At 43.0% G+C, this 25,927-nt stretch overlaps 2 protein-coding genes across 2 annotated transcripts in view; both read left to right on the forward strand.

The window, feature by feature from the left end:
- The first annotated feature begins 1,618 nt into the window (after positions 1–1,618).
- LOC142960133 (uncharacterized) lies at positions 1,619–5,918 on the forward strand. The gene is made up of 2 exons (XM_076101774.1): positions 1,619–2,815; positions 2,950–5,918. Exons 1-2 carry the CDS (start codon positions 2,101–2,103, stop codon positions 3,888–3,890), a joined length of 1,656 nt encoding a protein of 551 aa, XP_075957889.1. The 5' UTR covers positions 1,619–2,100; the 3' UTR covers positions 3,891–5,918.
- Positions 5,919–8,495: 2,577 nt separating this feature from the next.
- Positions 8,496–25,927, forward strand: part of ltbp3 (latent transforming growth factor beta binding protein 3) — a 28,230-nt gene continuing 10,798 nt past the window's right edge. Inside the window, exons 1-10 of the mRNA XM_076102554.1 lie at positions 8,496–9,049; positions 21,133–21,399; positions 21,526–21,686; positions 21,783–21,888; positions 24,259–24,345; positions 24,525–24,641; positions 24,757–24,912; positions 25,495–25,602; positions 25,731–25,744; positions 25,817–25,886. Coding sequence (XP_075958669.1) covers positions 8,812–9,049; positions 21,133–21,399; positions 21,526–21,686; positions 21,783–21,888; positions 24,259–24,345; positions 24,525–24,641; positions 24,757–24,912; positions 25,495–25,602; positions 25,731–25,744; positions 25,817–25,886 — 1,324 coding nt within the window. The 5' untranslated portion in view covers positions 8,496–8,811. The remainder of the gene's footprint in view (positions 9,050–21,132; positions 21,400–21,525; positions 21,687–21,782; positions 21,889–24,258; positions 24,346–24,524; positions 24,642–24,756; positions 24,913–25,494; positions 25,603–25,730; positions 25,745–25,816; positions 25,887–25,927) is intronic.

Below are 25,927 nucleotides of genomic sequence, written 5' to 3' on the forward strand. Positions count from 1 at the left end.
TTAAAACAGCCTATAGTGCCTCCTAGAGCCCAAAATAATAAAAGGCAGGCGAAGTCTGTTTCTTTTCAGTTACACAACTGGGTGTGGGTGACAGTAATTACTTTTCATAATGAATTGCACTGTGACAATGAGCGGTTCATCTGCGAAGCATCAGAGAATTCATGATACATTTGGCCAGTTTCACAGCATCCTTTGTTCACAGGACTGTGGGATAATCTGTAAACTTGTTCGGCATTTTCCGAGTTTGCATAACCCACGGAGAGGTCGATGGCCTGCGGGTGCTTTCAATTTTGAACCGTGGAGTTATAATTTTAGATAGAAAAGAGCAAAACTTCAGCTTTTCTCCGCAAAAGGCTGCTGCACTGCCATGAAGTTTGATATCATTTCACCCCGAATTCAATCTTACAGGCTGACAAACAGGATGCATATTACACTTGGACATAGACGCAACTAAGACAAAAGAAAAGACAAATAAATTTGTCAGACATGGAGTCAGGCTTGAATAAAAGAGACAAGTGACTAACCCGACTTCCAACAGGTTTTCGTCCCAACTCGTCACATACAGGTCACTAAGTCTTATGCTAATTAGCATATATTTTATTATTTAAAATATTTCATTCATTCCTGTTTCTATTGTCCAAATAGATATCAACCTCTTAAACACTAGGCCTCTAGCGCAGAGCCCCTCTACGAAAAAGTCATGCTCAAGTTGTGAGTCAGTGTCTGCGCCTACAAGTTTTTTTTTAATAATCTTGGTATCATAATAAATGTAACACGTGAGATTTCAGCAGAGGTGTGAGCATCAGAATGAAACTAGGTATATGTAAGCGCAAAGTTGGAGAGATTTTAGTGGAGGCATGTTAAGGTTGGCCATTTGGGTACATTTGTATTCCATCTGTCCCTTTTGTTCTCAGGTAACTGTAGGCATCATTTAATTTAATTTACATGTCACCAATGGTATTAATTCCATATATTTTTGTTTTGAAAGGCCCTATAAAGGTTCCCATTCAAAGAAAACCATGAACCATTGGTCCATGAGGACACCTGCCTGTATTGAAGCTCAATGCCTACAGGATGAGTATAGTACCATGATTCATCCACCAGAACGAGACATCCACCATGTCTACACATGGATGGATGAGGATAGGCTCCTCGATGCTGAAGGAAGGCCCACTACAAATGTTCCTCCATGCTATGTAAATGAAAACAGTTTGCTGAAATTGATTCAAATGATCCTGAGACACTGGAGTAGTAGCAGCATGTATTCCCTTGAACACTTTGACCACAAAACAGCAAAGATAAGACATCATTTATGGTTACGGCTGTAAAAAGGTGAAGTTTATTTTTCCTCTTCTTTGGCTGCTAGTTCAGTGTATGTGCAGTTGTTGTGTTTTTGCTGTGTGATCAAGTAACAGTTGCTTGGTGTTTCTTTTGGTAAAGTAGTTGAATATGTTGCTAAATGTGGTCCATTTAATATAATCAAAGATAAGGGAAAGCCACGCAACTCTGGCTTCTATGTAGGCTCTGCTGAAGGGCAGAAAGACCCCTTCAAGTCAATACCCAGGGCACATCAAATTTTGCACGGATCGCCTTTGTCGACGTCATTCGTGTGCGACAGGCCTCAGCGTACAGCGTTCTGCCGAGTTCTGGACAGAAGCTGGAAATGGGTGAGTCGCTGCTGAGGGCCATGGTATCAAAGTCTTTCAACACTTATTTACGGACTTGAATATCAACGTTTGAGACCACCAGCGCGTTTCACCCGCAGAGACACACTGTTTGCAAGAGTACGTCTTTGACCGACTGTCGTTTGTTAGTTTTTGAAGCTAGCGGGCTAACGTTAGCTAGCGGAGCCAGGCCCCGCAAAGAGTCGCACCTCACAGAGTTGATTGTGTTTGTCAGCGACGACAGTTAATCAGATAATGAGACGGATGTGATCGGTGCCACTCGACTCATTGCTCTAACATATCACAGCAGTATACTTTCGCATGATTCATCCAGTTTGTTGATATTTTTGGACAGATCTTAGTAGCACATTCAAACTTAGCATAGCCAGTAAACGTTAGCTAACTGAATTAAAGCTAGCTAACTACATTAAAAATCATGACTGCCAGGAGGACAGGCTACGCTGGTAGCATGGATTCCTCTTCTAATAGTGGCAACAGCTCAGTCCACAGTGGGAATCGTAAACAAAGTATAATCAACGTCGCCGACAGGACCGGGGTAGAGTCTTGTTATGATCGGAAAGCGGATAAGGCTGGATACGGAGCCCCGCAGGGCGGCGTGACCATAACCTCTCTGAAGTCACGTCTCGCACCGACCATTCAAACGGCCATGTCCGCTGCTGTGGATACTCTTCTGGGTGAAGTGGTGCTCGTGCTCAATGAGACTCAACAGGAGTTGCTACACAAGGAACAGGAGAACGAGAGACTCAAAGTGCGCCTTGAAGTGTCGGAGAGGGAGTTGAAGACTTTGCAGGAGTGTCTTTGCAGTGCTCAGAAGCTCATAGACCAGCTCCAGATCTCATACACGGGCCCTCAGTCAATCAGTCAGTCCGTCTTCGCCTCATCGCTGTCTTCCATGGCTTCCATGACTTCAGACCTGGACCGGGACCACCAGAACGGCCGAAATGTGAACGGAGCCGGTGTGGACATGGGCCTCAGTGGCTCTGTGGATGATTCGCTTCATGGGTTTGAGCCCAGAGACGACTACAAAATGTGCCAGCTTTCGATCCAACCCGATGGCTCTGTGACTAACCACGCTCTGGACTCCTTTGCTTCCAACGCGTCTCATATGTGCTCCGATTCCAGCAGACAAGGTAGATCTTCAATGTGTACCGTGTGTGTGTGTGTGTGTGTGTGTGTTATACTTAATAATCATGGTCTCAAATTATGATATGATCTAGTAATGCTTCTACGTTAACCATCTCTGCATCTTTCTATTTGTCTTAAGATGAGAGGCAGTCTCAGGGACCAGGTGGAGCGTCCGGGTTTGAGATTAAAGAGGAGCAGGGAGCCGGCTCCGGTCAGCCCAGCAGGAAGGAACCTGGTTTGCGTAGTGACAACAGAGCCGGGGACGGTGACCTTGGCTACGTTCAAGTTGGAGGGGAGGGAGTCTCCCAGCGTTCCTTTACTCACCCTCTTCGTCACCAAAGACCGGTGCGAGAATGCAACAGTGCCTTGCAGCAGGGCGGACTCGATGGACAGAAACAATTGGCCAGGACTGCCGGAGCCGGGAGGGTAGACAGTGTTTCGCCAGGCAGAGCGGAGGACTCTGCGGGACCTTCGGCCTCCGACACGATAGGGGAGCCCTCTCCAGATCGTCCTCACCACTGCTTGGAGTGTGGAAAGACCTTCCGTCTGATCTCCAGCCTGAAGAAGCACATCCGCATCCATACCGGAGAGAAGCCCTACCCGTGTGGAGTCTGCGGCCGTCGCTTCCGCGAGTCAGGGGCGCTTAAAACCCACCTGCGCATACACACAGGCGAGAAGCCGTACTCTTGCTCCGAGTGTGGAAACTGCTTCCGCCACTTGGACGGTTTGCGCAAACACCGGCGCACGCACACCGGAGAGAAACCCTACGTGTGCGCCATCTGCGGGAAGCGCCTGAGCCGCCTGCAGCATCTCAAACACCACCAGCTCATCCACACCGGAGAGAGGCCGTGCTGCTGTCCCTTCTGCAACCGCAGCTTCAAGGAGCCCGCGGCGCTGCGGAAGCACATCCGCACGCACCGGGAGGAAGGCGGTCACATGGGGATCGCTCCCACCGAGGAGGCGGACCCAGATGCCATGGACGACATTAACAACCTCCACCCGGCAGCTCCGTCCCCTCAGATGAGGTTTGGGGAGTGGGGACCCGAGGAGGACGACAGCTCGGTGGTGGACTGTGTGTAGGGCTTGATTTAAGGAGAAGCTGTTTGTTGGCATTCTTACCGTGAGACCTTCTCCGGATGAAAAACATGGAATAAGATGTTTGTAGTTTCTAGACATGATGGATGGATTCGGTCATCTCTGTTCCATGCTGTTGAAGTGAATACTCAGGCTACATATAACCCTGGCCTTTGAGATCTGTTTATATCTGGCATTTTTAATGATTTACACTCTTAGATGACACAAAAAAAAAGATTGAAATATCCACTGCACATTCTTCAGAAGTGAGTCTTCTTTTTCAGACATTCAAAAAGCGGCAGCAGGAGCATACAGGTTGTTCTCGGCACAGAGTTGCTGTTTTTGCCAACGCCCCGGCAATAATTTGGGAAATTGATGGCAGAAGTGGACAAGAGCCGTTTTCCTCACTTCTAAAATATAAGTGCCTTGAACGCACACACTCGACCATCAACCGAGTCACTGCTGCTGCTGTTCAAGATAGTTCCCACCTGGACATTACGACTCTGATCGTGTTGATCAGTTTTTTTATAGTTTCACATATTAGAGAGTTTGGATCTGCTGTTGAATTGTCTTCAGTTTCTAATTAGGCATGCTTTTGCCAACACACTGAGCTGAGATGGATATAGGGCTGCTTTTTTATCGAAATTACAATACTCATTAAATGCAAAATGTTTGCCAAAATACCATTTTTTTAATTTAGTATTGTCATGCTGCAGAGATGTCCTGGCCTTCACGTCTAGCTTTTAATCTTGATGAATCGATAATATTTGAGTTTTTGAATATTTTTTTACACAATATTTATTAACTCAAATAAATGGTCAGTTAGTCAGGTTAGTATCGATATTGCAACAAAATTATGGGGTTAAACCACAATATACCAAAAATGTACACAATGAGATATTTGATAAATAATCATGAGTAGCGTAGATATAATTTCTAAGTAGGTTAAAGCAAATAATGGAGCGTCTAGAACAATTAAACGGCTATGTTCAGAAAATGACATCACTTTACTGTAATGCTTATGAGGATATCCTGAAGCTAAGACGATATCTAGTCTCGTATCACGATATTGATCGCTCTACTCTGTCCTCGGACAAATTGAAGTGATCTGCATCAAGCGTATCTCATTTGGAAGGTATCTGTACATTTATCTATCTGTTAGAGGGCACAGTCAGTTGGCATCAGGATGCTCCCGGATCAACAGCGCGAACTGTTTCTCCAGTCTTGACTTTCATCTCTCTTTTACGGACCATATCTTAGCATTCCGCTTTTTTGTGCAAGCTGCTACCGTTTGTCTGGAAAGCGTTTCCCTTTTCTGGACCTGTATTAATGTAACCAGCAAGTCCTAGTGGGACGGATTTTGGGTGCTCGCATGTGCATTTCTGTCCCTCCGCCGGCATCGATTGCCTCCCGGGCGGTTTCTGTACATAAGAATGTAGTTTTAGCCATTTTATCTGGTTTAATGAGGGTTTAACATTTGTGGAAAAGTTAACGTGCAACGACTTAAAAGAAAAAGTAACGTGCTATGAAAACGTCAGTATTCTAACATGCAATGTAATTACATATACTCTTAATGAAATTCTTCCTGATGTGACTCGACTGATGCATCATGGGTCAACAGCAGAGCATTAATCTTCTCAGCCTTTTGAGCTATACTGTAGGTCTCTGGTGTCATTTACCACGTATGCAACTATAACGATCCCCGTGTAACTACTCTGTGTACATTTACAAGTGTGAGTCATTTTAAACGGCACAAAAAATGTTAAATATCTGTTACTGTATACCCAGCATACGATTTGCCATGGTAGTCCCATATAATCATATTTATTGTTTTTTGTATTACCTACAGAGGGAGCCTTTGCATGTAGGTTTAAACAGAAATGGCATTCTTCCTAAAAAAAAAAAAAAAAAGTCAGTGTTAAAATGTGAAATTAATTTTTTAATGCATCTGTGTCCGACATATATTCCTCCACATCACATTCACTCTGTTACCTGCTGTAAATGTTACTCTATTAAAGGGCCTTGTTTATACTTCTTCTTTTTCTGTGGCTGTTTATTCCGTAGATGAAATTACAAAGAGCTTCCTTATAACGGCAGTAAACTCACTAAATAGATTGACAATGCGGCAATTTGCCCACAGCTAAGACCACGAATACGTGCTAATTTGAGATCATCCCAGTCTGTTCATCCCAGCGTTATTACTTCAGTTTCAGTCAGTTTGTTTCGTTGTATCTTGACAGGAACATCACATAAACCCCGGAGGAGAGTTTACGCTCTGAAACGTTGCCAAACAGATTGTGTAGGTGCTGTTGACGCGCCCAAACACAGGTCTCAAATAACACTTTGCTCTCCTCCCGATGCTGAGCAACGACCGCTGTGTTCATACACACAAACTGCTATTTGAGGTGGCCTTTGGTATGAAACTAATTTAACTTTTTTCTAGTGTTTTTGGTGATGTTTCGGTGGAGCAGGAATATCCAAAGCAGCTTAATTACAAATTGATAATCTGATTGGAATAAATCAAACCAACGTTCGTTAAACTAACAGACCTCGGGGCCCAGTGGGTGTTAAGACCTACATTTGGTTGATCTAAAGAATATGTCAAGCCCTCGTATGGATTTGACTATTTTTTTATTTTATTTTATTTTTTCTGAAACGGATTGAAGTTAACCCGGAGACTCACTTGGAAGGATGCAAATTTGTTCCAACAAATGACTTCAAGTTGAAGCAAGTGCTGCAGAAGGCGCACAAAGACGACATTTCCCTGAAGTTCACACAGCCGAGCTTGTGATTCATGAAAAAACAACAACTTGGTGAAGCGCCTCTGTGGTTGGTGAGAGAAAGGTGCATCCAAACAAGTCACAACAGCTATTTTAATGACATCAGCTAGAGAGGGAAAAGGAAAGGATCATTAGGATGTGCTTCTAGTACTGGTACTAGAACTAGAACTTCTATACTGGTGTTAATCTGTAATAACAATCCAGTTATATAATATATAGCACCATAACACTGACATGGGCCAGTCTGCAGCATAGTGAGTGCTTTTATTCTTACTGTTGATCGTACTTGCGCACACTTACATTGTGGCGTTGATACTTTTTCTCATGTAGAAGCGGGTTTTATCTTTAGGTTGTGTAATACATCTGTGTATTTCTCTTTCCTGTTTGTCATGATTATCTGATGCAGTGAGTGACACTAAGGTTTCAGTTTTCAGAAGGGAAGTAACTATCTTGTATCTTATCTTGGGGTGGTTTATGTCTGAGCTACGATGTATTTGCATTGTGTGTGTGTGTTTCTTGGCAGCCGATGATGTAGTGATGGCGAGTACCAGAGGCAGAGAGAAATGTGAGAGCGGCCTGTGAACTCTGCAGGCCCATGCAGTCATTTCCTCAGCGACTGAAGGTAAACACTCACTTTTTGGAGCGGAAGTGACTTCTTTCTCTCTCTCTCTCTCTCTCTCTCTCTCTCTCTCTTTATTTCATTTTCTACTCATTTTCCATAGCATTGATCTGACGATTGTAGTTACTAACTACACACAGGAAGCTCACGATAGAGTTTGAACCAACTGTGTGTGTATATTAACCTCTAAATAAAAAGTTTAAGTAGTTTCGCAAGTTTTTTTCACCATTTTTCAAAACTGAGGCTTTACATTTTGATTTGTACGTACGTTTCACTGCTTACAACTTTTATTTAGATGAACATTTTATGCAGATGTTTTGGTTTAAGTTTGGTGTTTTTTTTTTTATCGTGGCCTTTTCTTAAATAAAGCGTTTGAGCATTTTATCTATCATCAGGAAAAATACGGACATGTTGAAAAGGGCAATCATTTTTGTGGTTTGCCATTTGCGATAGATATACTGATGTGGTAGCAGATAAACTGACCTGTGAACTCAACGCACATGCAACACACATCTGTAAAGCTGTTGTGCAGATGTCACATACTTTTGTTTCGAGGGGAATAAGCTAAATGTTGAACTATCACGAGACAAAGCAGATGTCCACCTGGCTGCATCCTTTCAGGTGGAGTCATATGACCTCATTATGACCCTGATGACCATCGCAGAAAATGTCTCCACGCTTTGACCGACTTGCAAGACTTAAAAAAGTAATATAGTTACTTGATGCTAAGTATCAACACAAGGCTAAACAAAAAGAAAGATGATGATATATTTTCTAAGAAATTCAGAAATATAATGCAGAATTGAGTCATAGGGCTGGCTGATTTATAACTGTCCATCGCTAAGTCACATGCTCATTTTAGTACTTTTACACATAATAAACTAATCAAACACAGGTGTATACAGCAATACATCATTACATGTCAGTATGTTTTTATTCTCAGAGTGACACACACACACAGCTGTGCAGCTATGATTTGCAGAGTGGGGGTCTGTGCGCGGGCAGGAGAGGAGGGGGGGGTGTTGGAGAGAAATAACCAACAAGGAAACCACTTTCAGCTTTGCTCCTGCACCGCCTGGCTGGCCCGTAGCCAGGTTTTCTCCAGAGAGGGTTGGCTCACCCCTTCTCCTCTCCTCCCTTCTTTCTCTCTCTCCCAAACCCACATACGCACTCTCTCCTACTCTCCAAAGCAACAGGCGAGAAGGAGGAAGAGCGACAAAAGCGACGGGAAACTTTTAGAAAACAGCAACGAGGGCAACAATAAACTTCTTAAAGATGTCAAACGTGTCTGTTTTCCTCATGGATCACTTGGTTACGCAAGGGAAGTAATTTAATTTGTTTTTCCTTAAGGAGAAAGCAGGAGGGAGGACGCGCTTTTTTTCCTTCTTTTTTTTTCTTCCTCCAACGCACGAGACGTCAAAAATCTTCCTCAGGTTAACAAAGCACGCGCGTTTGAGCTGGAGCTGAACCCCTCAGCTTGTGATTTAATGTCCCTGGGCCTCTGTGGAGGGCAGCGAAGGATGCCAGGATGCCCATTCTGATCTCCCATCTGCTTGTCATCTGGCTGAGCGTCCACAGGCTGGTGTGGTGCACGGAGCGCTCCTCCACACGGGAGCGCTTCAAGGTGGTCATCGCTCCTCTCATCTGCAAGCGGATCTGCCTGAAGGGACAGTGTCAGGATACCTGCGAGCAGGGCAACAACACCACGCTGATCGCAGAGAACGGGCAGGCGGCCGACACGCTCATCGGACAGGGCTTCAGGGTCGGTGAGTGGAACAATGCTGTTTATTTATGAGGGGATATAATTAGGCCGCTGCGATTAACTAATAGCGCTGCTCTGACCTCTGGGTTTATAGTTTCTCCCTTTTATAGGGGCGAGGGAGGCCTGTTGCTCATAAATGGACTTTTTTAAATTTATTAATGTATCTGTAAATGTTATATAGATAATTAGACTGTAACACTATCACTACAACTAGTATTTCAGACATTATTCAGGGAGAATAACTGCTTTGAATCGGCAATTTAGGCAATAAAAGGGCCAATTACTTCCATGGAACTCCATAAAATGCTTAAAATGGGCCTAGTGTGTATTGCCCAATGTTATTACAAGGCAGTGGTGGAAAAAGCATTAAAATCAACTACTTGATTAAGTAAACGTGCACATTTACGCTCCATTACAATGAAAAGTCCTGCAATCAAATTCTTACTTCAGTAAAGAAATAAAGCAGTATTAGCAGAAAAACACAAGTATCAAAAGTGAAAGTACTCACAATGCACATTGACCTCTTTCAGTCTGACGTATTCAATTGTTGATAGAGTTTTGGTTGATGTTGCTTAGAATAACATCTTAATAGGTACTTAAATCTGTAACAATGGATCATATTAAATGATCTTATGTTTCATAGCCTATATAAAACCTTTACTTGCAAATTAACTTCAGACCAGTAGAGGTAAAAAGTGCCAACTGTACCTCCTTAGTGTAGTGGATTGAAATAAAAAGTCCTCTAAAATCAAAATAATCAAATAGAGTACAAATACTGTATCATAAGATGGTACTTGAGTAGAGCACATGACAAGTATAACTGATTCATTCAGGCCTTTATTCCCTCAAAAGGTTCTATTTCAGCTTACATCTATTTGACACCAGCTACTCATATCCACCATGAACACATGCCATTAAGATGAGTATAAACTCTGCTCCGCAAATAAATAGGTGGCTAAGACGAGGTGAGCTGGGTTTACCCTCCACTGCATCGCTGGAAAACGTTCCCATACTACGCTTTAACGACTGAGGCATGGCTCATTACATAGCATATAAATGTTCTCCTAAGATCTGTACTCCAGTGTCTGGTTGGCATGAGTGGATCCTTTCTGCGCTGTATCAGATCAGCTGTGGTGAGACGTGGAGCCTCGCAGTCTACGTCAGTGTACGGCCCAGAACTGCAATTCACTGCTCCTCATTTCTCCTTCTCACTTGGTGCAGTGGGAATAAGATGCTAAACAAGAAAAGTACACATTAGTTAATCGGCTGAGTAGTTCTGCTGTGATTTAAAAAGAAAAGAAAAGAAAAGAGCTTTAACTTCTCAGTGACATACCTGTGGTGGACATTTCTCTCTTTGTATAAACAGATTGAAATTATTAGTCACTTTATCCCCTTTCACCAAAATGTATTTGCAACCCCATGTTAAGCTGTAGCACAAGCCTAAAAGTAACAAATTATAGATAACAGCTGTACGTCAGAGCCAGCATGCCGTGGTGCAACAGCTTCTTATTTCTGTCAACATCACATTGGCACCAGAGCCATATTCTTTTCTCCTCTGTTTTGCAAGAAATAAAACATAGTTATTCAAAAACCTTGTTCTCAATTTGTCCAGTGTTAACGACCTGCTCTGAATGCTTACACACGTTTGGATTTTAAAGGAGAAGATGCAGTAGTACTGAATGAAAAATGGCCGTATATGCATCAAAACACAGTTTCGCAGTACAGAGAGGTTGTAGTTGGTCATACAGATGTCGCCTTTCCAGCTGCTTTCATCGGTGTGCCCATGTGAAAGTAAGCAGGCTGGATTTAATCGAGGTCAAGTGAATCCTTCTTGTCGCACCTTGACAGTTTTCTTCCTCCTTGACACCATGCAGTGCTGTGTGGAGTCGGAGAGTTGGCCTCGGCCACCGGTCCTCCCTCTTCTCCCCCAATTTCTTTTGTGGTGCGTCACGTTTCGGAGCCTCTGTGTCAAATATTTCAAGAGAGACATATTTAGATTCCTGGGATACCTAACGCTGCTTCACATTTGGTCTGGATAGTGCAGCTCGACATGTCACCTGTCTCCCTGGGTTTCACAGGCAACGTATCCTGAAAAGATCTGTGCACGAGAGTGCGTGAGTTTTTGCAGCAGGGGATATAGGGTTCAGCTTGGAGAGGAGACGTGTGTTTTTCAGTGTGAGGGCTGGAATGTGGTGTGGACAAGTGGAAATTTCTCTCTCCCGTGTTAAAACGGCTTTGGCTGTAGCAGCAACAATATGAAGACTTTTCCATATTTGAGCTGTTGTGACGTCAGCACAGCAAGGGCCCGATCTGAGTAAACCTTTTCGATTCGATTTGGTGGACAGGCAGGCTGTGCACTAAGGAACGGTTCGGTTTCAGTGGTGAGCTGGGATTTCGGGCCAATAGATGACACATGTTTATGGCCATTACATTTAAAGTAACAGAGAGAGAAAGCACATGATAAAGTGACCGTAGCCCGGCGATAAGAAACTGCGGACATCTGTGTGGAATGGTAAACATCTGCTCCCAAAACACGTATTTTAAATGCTAACAGAATGTTTACAGGATCAGAAATAAATGTTAAGTTTCAGTTGAATGAATGATACCTCAGAGTTAAACAGCGTTAGAGCAAACTGGAGAAACATGTCAGTGTTGGCAGAGGTTTGTGCATCCAAGGAGTTGTTGACATCGTTCTATTTACGGTGATATGCAACCGCGAAAAGCAAGCAAACCCCAGATTTAATGTTTGATGTTGTTAGCCATGCATCTCTACAGATGGTAAATGTCTGTCTGTAGGTCAGTCGGTCAGTCCAACTCTTTGATCCAGACTGAAACTCATCAACTGTTGGATTCCTGTGATGTTTGGTGCAGACATTCATGATACTCGGAGGATGGATCTTAATGTCTTTGGCGATCCCCTGACTTTTTGATCTAGCTCCACCGTGAGGTTGACAGTTTTGGTTTTGAGTAAAATATTTCCTTAACTTTTGGATGGATTGTCATGAAATATATTCTACAGACACTCATGTCCCCCTCAGGACATTATTGCTGAAAACAACTGCCTCAGAGCTGTGAGATGCACCCAAAGCAGGACATTTCTGTGCCAAAAAACATGCTGTACGTGAGGAGAAATCGTTGGCACTTTATGCTCTATGCGAGAGAACTTACACACAGACAGTCAGAGATGATAGAATATCTGTTCTGGTCAAGTAAGTAGCAGTTAAAGTTATTAGCAGTTAGAGTATTGGTCTATTTAATATACAGTGTACAGCATAGTGTACCATCTATGTAATCATTATTTCACACATGTTCCTCTGAGCTCTAGTACACATCATATACTTTCTCATTACCAAGTCAACACTTACTCAATGTATTTAATCTAAAAAAACATCACAGCAGTGAAGATATAATATGCCAGATACGCTCCGGTCATATGTTTGCAGAGAAGTCACATGAATGGATCCATATTTCACTGTACACATCCTAAAACTGATGAAAGCATGGAAACTTGAAAGCCTCCGCAGGCATGTTGGCAGGCAGAGAAAAGTTGGCGTTTACAGCCTGATGTGCCTTATTCTTGGATTCCACATCGTATCTACTGTATGCAAGTCATCATCGGGGTGCGCGGCGGTGCGGGCATCGTTATTGTTGATGTCAGTAAAAAAAGAACGAGTGCATGTTGAGGCATGTGTGACATTTGTAAATCACAAAATTGTCAACAACTTAAATGAATCTTTGTCCTCTATGGAAGCTTAACCTGTTTATCAACAGATGTCTTTATAAATATCTCCATGTGTTTGTCAAAATGTCCATCGGCCAACTTTTTCTATTCTCAGCACTTGAAAGCTTCATGTAAGTTGCAGGATTGGGTGGAGTAGAGAAGGTAACAGGGTGCTTTCCTTCTTCTCCTTGGAGACTAGGTGGTGTTGTGTATGTATGTGCATCTATCTCACACTTCTGTCCACTTGTGAAAGGAAGACTTATATTTCAAAGATATCCTTTCAAAATAAGGTGGTCACAAAAAAAAAAAATCAGTATTTGACCACATGCCTCGGTTGTGTGTTTTAGTCTAAATTTGTCTACCGTTGCTTGCACAGAGGCATCCCATCTATCAGCCCTACTGACAGCAGCTGCTCGGCTCCCAGACAGCACTCTGAGTCTCGTCTCTCTTCTGCATCTCGCCAGCATCTCCTCTTTATCAGGGCTCCAGACTTCCAGGCTACTCTAGATTCTCTTTTTCTGGAATAACCAAAAGCGCAGGGCCTCATGTTGCACAGGAAGAAGGGCTCTTATCATACCCCTGTCTTGGCTTCTCTCCCCTAAAATGGGCATCATGAGAAGTGCATATGGCTATTTCAGGATTTCCCATGTGGTTCTTAATTTAGAGTAAAGTGACAGTAGTAGCACTGTGGTTTGTTTGGGTTTTCTCTTGGCATGGGTCAGAGGTCCATGGGAGCCTGAAAATGAAGACAAGTCCGACAAACGCAGTAGACACAGCCGGTTCTGCTTTCTCTCTATTTAGGAGGTGAGTTTATTTTACTTTTAAAAGCCCTCTGCTCTTCCCCTTTCTCTCGTGCCAGACTCCGGAGAAGGCGGTCTAACACAGGCAACCAAAAACCTGCAGCACTCCGTATTTTTGCCACAGGTTGGATTGAAATCGGGGGCGGAGCTGGGCATGGCTCCTGTGCTCACCGCCTCTTCAACACACATATTTGTGTGGTGGGCTCATGCACATTTATAAGATAACTCTGAACGCCTCTTCCTGTCGATGATATCACATTGATCATGTGAATTTGTAAGCATGATCATTATCTCTTTACAAGGGTGCGTTTTTAATATTCATTGGATGCACATTCTGTCACCTCTCTCTGTCTATTTATGCATGTTGGGGAATTAACACATGAGGTTATTTGGGGTCTGCCGTTCTCATTAACCTTTTAGCACTGTTTCGCAAGCGGGACACTATCACCATGCAGACAGATTGTGAATGCTTTGAAAGGTTACATGAATATGAAAATGTAAAATACTGTCATTTTTCATAGATTAGACTTATATTTTTGGTCATTTTCAAAAAGAACCTCCAGTAATCCAGGTACTATTCACAGGAGAGTCTACAAGTAAAACCTTAAAAACACGATATATATGTTGTTAAAAGGGTTAAATCTGCAGTCTCACCACAACCCTCATTCAGAGAAGAATCCACGTGACCTGAGCAGGAGTTTCCTGTGAAATCAGACTCCTCCATGTCATCACTTTTTGTAAAAAAAAAAAAAAAAAAAAGGCAATTCTGCTGGGCAGGTTGAAAAAACAAATTGCAGCAAAGGAAGTTCTGAAAACAAAGCAGCAATTAGATGTTTTTCTAACGTCACAAGGGAACAGTGTGTATATTTGCGCGTGTGTGTGTGTGTGTGTGTGTGCCGAAGTGTATTTGGTGCTCAAGAGCAGTGTACTAAACCCAGCTCAAACAAACAGCCTTCTTTGCCATCTTTAACACTCTCCTCCCATTTGCTTAGCGAGGGGGGAGAAACGGAGCAGTTATTTAAAGCCGCTCAGAGGAATGCGAGCGCTACGGACTGCACCCACATCGTGCAGGACCCTGTAGTCGAAGCGATTAGCCAGGGTAAACAGAATAACACGGCCTGAGACTGTGCAGCCTACAGACATTACCTGCCACGCGCTCCAGTGCTGAATGCTGAGTATCCCCGCAGGGCAGGTATCTGACATAATCTCAGCAGAGCACTGTCAGCACTCCTCTACCTGCCTGCTCTCCGGTCTTTAGACGGTCATTATATGTATGACATCATCCCTACATGTGCCAAGATCCTGTCTGACTCTCTGGCTCTCTTCCCAGCAACATCTCTGCCAGAGGGGAGTGACGGGGTAACGCTGGACTCGTGCCCACCCAAGAGCTATGGAAACCACGTTGCGTATTTCCATGACATGTGAAAGTCACATTGTGCAAAGCAGAGTTTGATTTAGATTTGGATAATTGCAGACCTCCTTACTCGGATCGGATCTTCCCGATTGATGGCTACTTCCATGTCTCAGGAGTTTGCTCGTCCTCCTGTTTCTGTTGAGGTCAACAAACTGTAGTTTTAGGCGTACTGTGAGAGGTAAAGGAATAGCTTTGGTGACAATGGTCGACACTGGCAAAGGGCAGCACCATTGTTTGGATAGAGGCCGCTCAGAGTTCCTGGGAGTCGTCAGAGGGCAGAGAGTTGTGCAGGGGGAGGAGGAATGCCTACGCAGGGTTGTGTTTGTTTCTAAAGGCAGTGATTATGTCATTTACTCCCAACGTCTGGCTCAGCTGCAGGAGTCTGACCCACATCGTGCGTCGCTCTTTCTCACTCGGTGTGGTATGTGGTCTCACAGGGCCAGTCGATGGTAGGCGTATTTGGGGATGTGGTTTCTTGCTTTTGAGCTAATGGTAAAGGCAAGCACGTCATTTGGTGATAGCCACTCTCTTTTGAAACAGGGGCTCCAGCGGCAACTGTGTTTACCGCTTTATTGCACCCAATGTTGTTTAGTCACGGTTCTCTCAGGTCATAAAAGGTGGCGTTGGATAGCAGCAATATACTATATCGAGGAATACTCATGGAAATACTTTGTAAACCTAGATTCAATTAAGCTTTTGACAATGATATTTCATCAAAAGTGTGTAATGTAAAAGGGTCCCTCATAGGGCCGTCCACTTCACAGAGCGTTCTCACCTTTGGTCCTCCTCTTCTTTTTCCTTCTGGCGCACAGGTCATTGTTATGATCCATTTGTTGTTTTGGTCCTTGTTGTTGTTTGGTATGCAGCTTTAGCTTCTCATTGTTTTGGTTTTCCAGGCTGGACATTGACATTGTGGTTGAGCCTCACTGCTCTCATACCCCGTAATATCACAACATAGGCAGCCAATTTTAAGCAAACACACTCAGAAAAGTTGGGTTTACGTTACAAGGCCAGCAAAAAGAGGCAGCGGGCTGAAACCCAAAAATGGATGTTGAAACATTCGAGCAACGAGCCAACTTAAGATGCAGATATTGTTGGTGAAAACCAAATGGAAGCTGAGTGGATATTTGGCTTAAGCCAAACAACTAGATGCCCATGTACGCTGAGTCTGTTGTGTATGTGCAATGCTCTTCAATAATGTAGCCATAACAGTTTGACAAGCTGGTAGTAATATCAGGGCTTTGTTTCCTTGGTGTCCCCTAGTTGGTCAATAGATTACTTGAAGCAACTTCAAATAAATACTTTGAACATTTTGGAAAATACGCTTGTTTATTTTCATGCTGAGAAGATTGTTGCTATTCTCCGATCTGGAAATATTAAGCTTAGCACAGCAAAAGGACTGGAAACATGTGTGAGAGTTTGTTTACACTTCAACGTGAGTTGTTATGTGATGTGTTTTAGAAGTTTGCATCATGCATCATAGTTACATTATAACACTAACAAAACTCCACCAGTGGAAACAGGGCTCATTGTGGTATCGATGTCAGCTGACGTGACCAACGCATTTTGACAAAAAGTTGTTGGCAACTCATTGGGGGTTGATTCAGACTGGTATTGAATCATTGTGAAAGTGACTCAATGAGCATCATCACGGATTTTGGGTGTCTGATTCTTGCAGACTGGCTATTTTCATTCCACCAGAATATGACTGTGTTCAAAGAAAGGGACAGATCAGGCCTTTTGCAACATCTGTGAGAGACGATGTCTGCAGTAGCTTTCAGTTCAGTGGGCTGGGGAACTTTTGAGCTGTGGTTTGTGGGGCTGTAATTTATTGTTTTTGTGCTGGGAGGGTGCGGCTGCGGCTGAAAGGACGCCGTGGAGGGAGGGGGCTGAAGATGCGTCATCTCCAGACAGACAGGAGAGAGTGGGTGGGTGGTCACAGGGCACTCAGAGGGCACCCTTTACTCTCTTTGTCTCTTTATTTCTTTACTATTTGTCATTTCACACATATACAGTACATACCTGTGCAGACTACTATAATTTTTCCTCTACCAGTCATTACCCATAATTTGGTAAAAATATGAAAAATGTGTGTGCCAGTCTGTCTTTATATGTTTTCATGGACGTACATGGTGTCTTTTTGGTCTACTAGGCTTGCTTACTTAGCAGTTGAGGAATGCACAGTATGTTTTTCTTTAAAGGAAAAAAGTAGTGTCTGGGAATAACAATAATCCCACTGAAACATCACGTTATTTTGTATTCTCTGAATTTAACATCTCGGCCTGTTTTTTTGCGTCATTCCATCCCTTTCCCAGATATATGACATACAGTATATGACAAAGACATCTCCCCTCTGCGATGTCATGCTGTGAGGAGATCTGTCTTTCTCCTCACGGAGTGACTCATGACATTATGAAGAAGGAGCTTCCACTCGTATGTCACATGAAATACTCCAACGAGAAGAGCTCGAAGACAAAGTCTTCCACCCCCCTCTTTTTGTCTCGTTTTTCACTTTAGTTCTCTCTTCTACTTGGAGTGAGTGCTGCATGGGAAAATGATACGCTTCGTGGCTGTGTTGGAACGTACCTGCAAGCTGACGTTCAATATTACATTAGGTTTCAGAGAGCCAGAAAGGACAAAGTCAACTTTGAATGTTCTCTTATGCTGACTGAATCCATACATGGTAAAATACATTTAATGGCTGTACAGTGTGTCTTCATTCAAACCCTTAAGTTACAGTTATTGAACCACTACTTTGTGCTGATCTAAATTCCATACAAGATGAGTCATCTTTGAATGGGATCCTGTTTCCTCCATTTTCTTTGACGTGTGGAAAATAAGGTTCAAGATAACATAACTCATAACCAATTGGCCTGTTCATGCCTCGCAATCATTCGGAAACAAATAACTCTTATTTTTAATAACATACCACCTCTAGTCTGAGGAATGCGTTAGATCCATAATGACAAAGGCGTGGCTCAAAACAGCAGGGGGCGGCTGCGTCTGGGACGCTCAGCCAACTGACGAGGAGAGTCGATGAGCGATTTTGGATCATAAATCCCGCTAACGAACTCCGAGGTGATGATTTAAAGGGAAAGTCCGCTGGAAAGTAAAATCCTTACTATGATCTCAGCTTTAAAGCGTTCTAGTGCTCTTTTTCGGTATGTAATGTGGTGCAGTCACCCGACCGCAGCGGCTCTCCAGGAGACAGTACACCCCTCCACTTATTAGCTCTCACACGCACGGACGAACACACCCATTCACATGTAAGGTCTGCAGAAATCATCAGCCAGTGCATCGCCTGTATGGCTGGAGTTTAAATGAAGGAGGCAGATGTGAAGGAGAACAGCCACCGTATGTTATTATAACATACAAATAATTCAGTCCTCCTGGAGCGCTGAAGACAAACAGACGCGAGACAGACGCGAGACAGCTCATTTGAACAGTTTCCAATAATGAGAATAATTCAGGCATGAAGTGCAGTAGTAATACAATCTGTTGGAGTTTAGGGAGATTTCTTTATTTTCTGTACTATTATGGCTGTGTGTTGGCAACAAGTAACATGTTATATAAAAGAAAAAAACAACCAGCTTAGCTTATTGAATTACTGGATGTCTGTGAAGCAGCTTGCCTGAACAGTGAGGGAATATTTGATAATTCAATTCTGGGTTTATAGTGAAAATAGAGACTTTATAAATAATGTTACATTGTGTAGTTTAGTTAGAGCTGCCATCTCACTTTGCACAGCTACAGAAGTGTATTTACAAATATTAATCCTGTGGACATATTTCACTGTTGCACACTCAGACAAAAACCTCCTTCCAATATCAATTACCCCTAAAACTGAACTATCCTTCATATCAAGACTACACAAATAATGTAATTTACGTATGCATGTGTTTTCTGTAGACACTTGAAAAGGATGAAACAGTTATTCATGGTGGAACTGTCCAGACACATAAATGACAGCTATGAGCCTCACGTTACATTAAGCTGATTCAGGTTCATTCCACATAAGATGTACCGATTTTAAATTTGGAAAAAAGAGAGCAAGGGTATCAGATCAGTGCTCACATATCCCGATTTGAGGTATCGGAATCAGTATCTGTCAGGATTGTAGAAAGGCGTGTGCTGGCAGCTGTGTATTGTACTTTGCACTGCGTATCGCATGTCATCACACTGGCTTCATTTCGCAACCGGTTCTCCTTCTCAAGGCCCCCACCCAAGATGTTATAGCCAAAATGTGGAATACGATTCCCCTTCTTTTGTGTTTTGTTTGTGATACCCTGACTGCTATCAGAGTCTCATTCAGACACCTTCCCAACCAGACGGGGCCTCGGCCCAGACTTTCCCTACGATATGTCGTCTCTGTGGGTTTAGATTGTGTAATCACGTTTGGAAAGAGGTCCTTTTCCTGACTTTCTGTGTCTGCAATCCTAATTTTCAACCCCCGCATCTTTCCCAGTTTCCTCTCATTCTAAATCCAGAACTGAGAAGAAATCTGAGCCATGGAAACTGGAGCTCTGAAGTAGAGTTTTCTGTCTTCTGTCTGCGCTGCGCACTTTCTTTTTTCTGCCATGCCTGAGCCTTCCAGCTCTATTCTGCATGTTGCTGCCTGCTCTAAGTCATAGTAGTTACAGACCACTGTCACATGGTGTTAGGTAGTAGAAGGCTGCTTCTGAAGTATCCATCTTACTTCAGATTTAAAAATGTTACCACACTAGTGCGGTGTTTCATTGAGGTCCTTTCATTTTTCTGCCAGACTTTCACTTTGTGAGGATGTCCCTGCTGTGTTTAAAGTGATCTAGTCCCCCAATTACGCCACAGCCCAGACTCCCTGGCAGTTCACATATAATATCTTCCATGTGTGCACACTTGGCTCGGCAGCAGAAAGAGGCCTCTCCTGTCGTCTCTTCTCGTTACCTCTCCTCCTTTCTCGTCTCCTTGTCTCCTCTCTTCTCCTCTCGTCTCCTCTCGTCTCGCCACCTTTTGTTTCCTCTTCTCTCGTCTTTCCTCGTCTCCTCTCCTATCGCCACATCTCCTCTCTTCTTCTCTTGTCTCCTTTCCTCTCATCTCGTCTACGCTCGTTTCTTCTCTTTTCGTCTCCTCTCCTCTCGTCTCATCTCTTGTCTCCTCTCCTCAGGTCAACAGTCTTCATCAAATCATGTCAGTAAACTACACAGAAAATATTTGGCCAGGTCGGTCTGTGATGCATTATATTGAGGGAAAACCACAGTAGTAATCGATTCATTATTTTAAAATCCCTCTGGTATTTATTGATTTACTGAGATATAGTATGGTTGTGTTTTAAGATTATAATTTTGGCTGCTTTGATTTGAATGACAAAAAAAAGTTTTTGTGGAATTTTGTGGAAAAATATACTTCTACACAATTAAACATGCATTCAAAGTAAGGCAACTCAGGGAGGATTGGCTCACGTGTGATGACGTGGCCTTCCTGACTGAACTTTCACTACTATTACTTCATTAGTGGTCATAGTAGTACAACTATTAGCATTGCTTGAGTTTTCTCTCACATCTTTCCCTGGATTCATCATTTCCTTGCAGTTTTCGGCACAGTCCTGCTCTTTCTCTCTTTCCTCAGATTGTTCTATTGTGGGAATTTCAAAAAACGACTGGACTGAACATAAACACAACGGGAGACCTAATAAAACCACAGTGAATACTGTATATGCCATGAATCTCTCTCCAGCCAGAAGCGTTCTCATAGATTTCAAGATCTCTCCCATATGTCAGAATAAAGCTGTTGAGCAGATCAATGACTTTACCTGCTTTCCTGCTCAGACGCTGCTGCTGCCTGGCTGGAGGGACCCGTGAGTCCGTCAAGCTGATGTGACTTTTACAGTGGTGCAGCTCAAAGTGAATATTTCACGTGGCCCTGCTCAGGCCACAAACTTTTCTGTCTGTCTGCCGTATTTATGTGATATGACACTAATTCATCAGGCTCAGTCTGTCTCTGAGGTGAATGGATCCAAAAGTCCAGTCTGATGAGACTCCTTTTTGTTTTATTACTTATGTTGCTCATGTGTGTACGTTTTTTTTTAATCTTCCTGTCATCTCATGTGATTCATAGCTATGAACTGTTGACCTGTCTCGGTGTGACAACTCTACCCCTTGTCCCCCTCTCTGCAGTTGTGTGTCCCCTGACGTGTATGAATGGAGGAGTATGCAGCTCGAGGAAGCACTGCCTGTGCCCGCCTGGCTTCAGCGGTCGGCTCTGCCAGTTTCCACTCCACCAGACGCAGCAAGCTCAGGCAGCGCGAGGCAACAAGCAGCCTGTCTACCCCATGTCTTGGAAGCCAGAAGGCCAGAAACTAGTGGACCTAATAAGCATAGGGCGAACTCAGTTGACGCAAACACACTCTGTTCTCACCTTACCTATGTCACACTCATCTGAAGGTATCTATAATTCACTGCAGCTAATGCCAGAACTTTAGCATCTGCCGGTTGGTTTTGATTGATGTGGTAAATATACATTTGTGATGGATTCTGTTCCTCTGATGCTCTTCTTGTCTCTATTTTCAGTACAGTTTAATGTACGTGTTCACCACACGCCAGACACCTCTGTAGTCATTCAACCGCTCGACCAATCAGATGTCAAGCCTCCTTACAAGATGGAGCCACGCCCGATCCCCAGACACAAACCAAAGGGGCGCTGCTTCCAGGAGACCACGCCCAAGCAAGCTGTGAGTTTAGGCACAACGCTGCAGTGATGGACAACCCTGAAAGCTTTTGTTTTGTCATCTGCACTGATAACATTTCTCTGTCACGTCTTGCTTTAGTGCAACAGCACCCCGCTTCCTGTTCTGACCAATCAGGAGGATTGCTGCGGCAGTGTGGGGAATTCATGGGGACAAAACAAGTGTTATCAGTGCCCCAAACTACCAAGTGAGTTGCAGTGTGCTTCATATATCTCCTCTGCTTATAATACTCATCCTACTTCATTTTCAAGCTGCTCTGATTCACTTTTGCCAGCGTTGTAGATGCCATCCTCTAGTTGTTTACTCTTTAATCTAGTTTTTTAATTCAGATGTGATTTTTTTTCCTTAAGTACTTCTTGTTAGATTTTTATTCGATCTACATCTTGTGTGTTCCAGGGAATAAATTATTGTTTATTGAGCCAAAAATGTCTCTGGATTAAAACAATCACTTCATACCTCTATTAAAAAATGTGTTTGAATGGGTGCATGAAAGTTAGTGGTGAGGTGGAGTAGGGAGTGTGTGAACGGTTGGGAAGGAGAAAACGGATGAAATGACGGGAATTACTACACTGACAGTGAGGCAGAAAAAGAGAATGTGGAAAATAGCCCTCTACTTGAGCATGTTCCTATGGGCCTGCCCAGTGCAGGACTGTCATCACATTGCTGGAGATTGAATTTCAAGAAAATCTTGGCTACTCACGTTTTTCCACTCCGCTATTATTCCGTTTCTCAGATCTGACTCAGACAATGCGGCCTTTGACAAAACCTGATACTGTGCGTCTGGTTAGTCTTTAGACAACTGGATTGCTGCCCGGAGTGCTGTCTGTTTTGTTACTCTCACATCCATTTATAATCTCATCGTATTTTTCTTTTTTAAGGAAGATCATGGCAAAAGTGAGATGTGATCTTTCCCCTCTTTTCATTGTGCTTTCAAAATGTTTTTAGCGAGTGCAGTCATCCCACAGCGCTCTAATAAAATTGCCAACATGTTTTTACCCCCTCATGGAAAGAGGGACATTCTTCTGTGTTAGAGGTTCACGGCTCTTTGAGGGTAAGAATGAGAACTAGAATAGTGCTTTGTTAGTTTAAACCTCATGAAAGACTTTTCTATTTTGTGACGACAAGCTACACTTCATCAAAGACCTCGTAAAAAACGTCATTAGAAAAGAACAAGAAAGGCAAAGAAAGGAAAGCTTAGTTTGTCCAATCATAAAATCGGGCCAAAATGTTAAAGGAGTAGTTTGACATTTTGGGAAACGTGCTTCTTCTGGGCGGAGAGTTGGAGGAGAACATTGATACAACACTTTTATGTCAATGTTCTCACCTAATTCTCGGCCAGCAGGTGAACAAATGTACTTCTTAAAATGTCAAACTTTTGCTTGTCTGCCTCTGTAATGTGACTGCGTGCAATGAAGCTTAGTATGCTGTTGTTTTTAGACTAATATTAATACACATATTAAAGAAATAATTTGCCATTCTGTGACATATTTACTTACTTTCTTGCCAGAAACCAAAACTTAGCATTTATACACATCTGTTTGCAAATAGATAAAACAAAGGAGATGCAGCATGTTAATTAGTCAGTTTTAGAAACAACAAATGGGGGATTGCATAAACATTCACTCTTTCGGACAGTGTTTCCTCGAAGGCTTTCATGGTGATACGGTCGGTTGTACACATGAACACTGACGGAGTTGTGTGACCTATTTAAACAAAGTGCTTGAGAGAGAGGGGTTCAAACCTTGCTTACTTTTACACCTCTGCGCACCGGTCCAATGGCTGTGTAAAGTGAGTGATATTGAATTGTCTGCTGCAGAATGTTACAAAAATTGTCGGTTGTACCTCTAATGCAGTTAATTCAGGAAAACTCCACATGGGAGCTTAAAGATAAGCTAAACATCCTGTAAAGCTTCCTGACATTGTTCGACTTTAAACATAGCCAGATATTGTACAGGCTGAATACTTACAAGCATGAATATCTTTTTTCTATTCTACTTCTACTAAAACTGTTTTTTTTATTGTCTTAATGTTTTATCTATATGTTTTTTGATAAAGAAAAGTGACATTAAAACATTAAAGTGATTAACAAATAACTCTTAAGAAGTAAACTCTTCTTCATATGGTCAGCCGTTTCTACAATTACACAATGTTTTGAAAAGTATATAAAGTGAAATGTTTAACTGAAAACAACTAAGGTGTCATATATGCCTCAGTGCTGTGATATAGTCAAGGAAGAGTTGCCATATCAGCTTTCTATGACATCTCATATCGGATCGTCTACATATATAAAGTACTAGAGCAGTGATTCACGAAGACTGGGTCGCGACCCACATGTGGGTCACAAGAGATTTTATTAAGGTTGCAAAATCCTTTTGCACAAATTTGCTCATCTAACGATTTATACATGAGGTCTATTGTGATTTGAGTCGCTTTTACAGTTTTTAGTTTGTTCATTCACCCGCAGCTACAACTTCAACTTCTCATTCCAGAAACACTATTTCCCTCAGGCTTTTCTCACCTTTCCCTCTGTGCTGTAATGTGTCTTCTCCTCCCTCAGATGCATCAGTCAAGCATACCATTGTGGAAGACTACGGCTCTACCTGTCCGCAAGGCTATAAAAGATTCAACAGCACTCACTGTCAAGGTAACACAAACAGGATTTGGCTTTTAACAAGTACGGAGCTCAGTTTGAGAGTTGTTTCAGTTTTCATGTACTTTTTAGAGCTACATTTCCCCTTGGTATCACTTTATGAACAGATATCATCCTTTACAGTATATCAAAATAACCTTTTAATTTTTACACGCCAACTTCCGACCTTGTAGATATCAACGAGTGCTCCATGCAGGGCGTCTGTCAGAATGGAGACTGTCTGAATACATTGGGCAGCTTCAAATGTTCCTGCAAGGCGGGAATGGTGTTGGACAGGAATCGATGTGTTGGTGAGTTAGAGGCCTCTATGGGGTTTTTCTCTATTCTCTGCCTTTCACTGAATAACCACTTAAATTACATCATATTCTGATTCCCAAATGAAACCTCGGTGTCTCCTCTTGTCAGAGTCTCCAGCTGAGCAGGCTCAGTGCTTCCTGATGGTGTCCGAGGCCAGGGGCTGCGAGCATGCGCTGCCCACCCACATCACCCAGGAGATGTGCTGCTGCACGGTGGGCAAAGCCTGGGGTCGCAGCTGTGAAAGATGTCCTCAGGTGGGCACAGGTGAGTGGACGGAGACAGAGAAGAGCAGTTACAGGCCGAGAAAACTTTTCAACAAACGCGAGTTGCTGTTCATGATATGTGGGACATTATCTGGCTGTGCATCTGCACGTAAACAAGAACACAATTACTGAAGAACTTACAACAGAACTTCATACTTTCACCACAGGTTTGGAGCAATACATATGTTTCCAGCTCTCAAAATACAGTGCGTTTGTCTACACTGTCATCAATTACAATACAATAGTGGAAGTAATTGGATGTCATACATTTTTATGCTTATCTAGCCGGTGACAGCCACGGCGAGAGGCGTTATGGTTTCAGGCAAATTTGGCACAAAAGTCCACTTGGTCTCAAGAATGAACCGATTAGAATTGATGGTCAAAGATCACTGTGATCTCATGACTCGTAAGGTTGGTGGAAGCATTCAACCTGAGGTTCTATGTTGTGTTGGATTCCAGGAAGTAATCAGTGCTGCTTGCAAATTTCAAAAGGGCAATTCAGCAAAAAGCTATTTAGCAAAATGATAAAAAAGTAAAATAATGTAACACTAAAATCCTGTCCTCTCTCCATGTGGTGACTCAGTGGCCTTCAATAAGATCTGCCCCGCTGGGAAAGGATACTTCCTCCAAAATATAAGAGAGATCGTGGCCTTCCCTCCCATCATCTTCCCCCGCAAGCCCTTCAAGGAGGGTGAGTCCTCGAACACGATTCGCACCACTCACAGTTCTTAAACAAGTCTATTATTTCTACTTGTCTGGGCTTTGTACGAATCATGTCGATTCACAGTTGTAATACCTCGCTGTCTCTTTTTCTTTCAGAACCAAAGTGGCCGGTAAGACATTGTTTCTGTTTTTAATGATCAATGAATTTACATTTTTGCTGATGTGAAATCTCTTTCTATCAGAAGAGGCCTTCAGAGACCGCAACTGCTGTGCAACAGTCTCCCACCAGCACCAGCAGTCCTCGTGTGCCTGGTAAACTTACCTCTAACCCCAGATGTATTCTCCATAACTCC

Source organism: Anarhichas minor, unplaced genomic scaffold, assembly GCF_050575085.1.
Source record: "Anarhichas minor isolate MPS153535 unplaced genomic scaffold, ASM5057508v1 ptg000027l, whole genome shotgun sequence".
Lineage (NCBI taxonomy): Eukaryota > Metazoa > Chordata > Actinopteri > Perciformes > Anarhichadidae > Anarhichas > Anarhichas minor.

Coding starts and splice junctions, on each gene's coding strand:
- LOC142960133 (XM_076101774.1), top strand. CDS start 2,101: ATGACTGCCAGGAGGACAGGCTACGCTGGTAGCATGGATTCCTCTTCT. Junction 2,816..2,949: donor CTCCGATTCCAGCAGACAAG/GTAGATCTTCAA, acceptor ATTTGTCTTAAG/ATGAGAGGCAGTCTCAGGGA.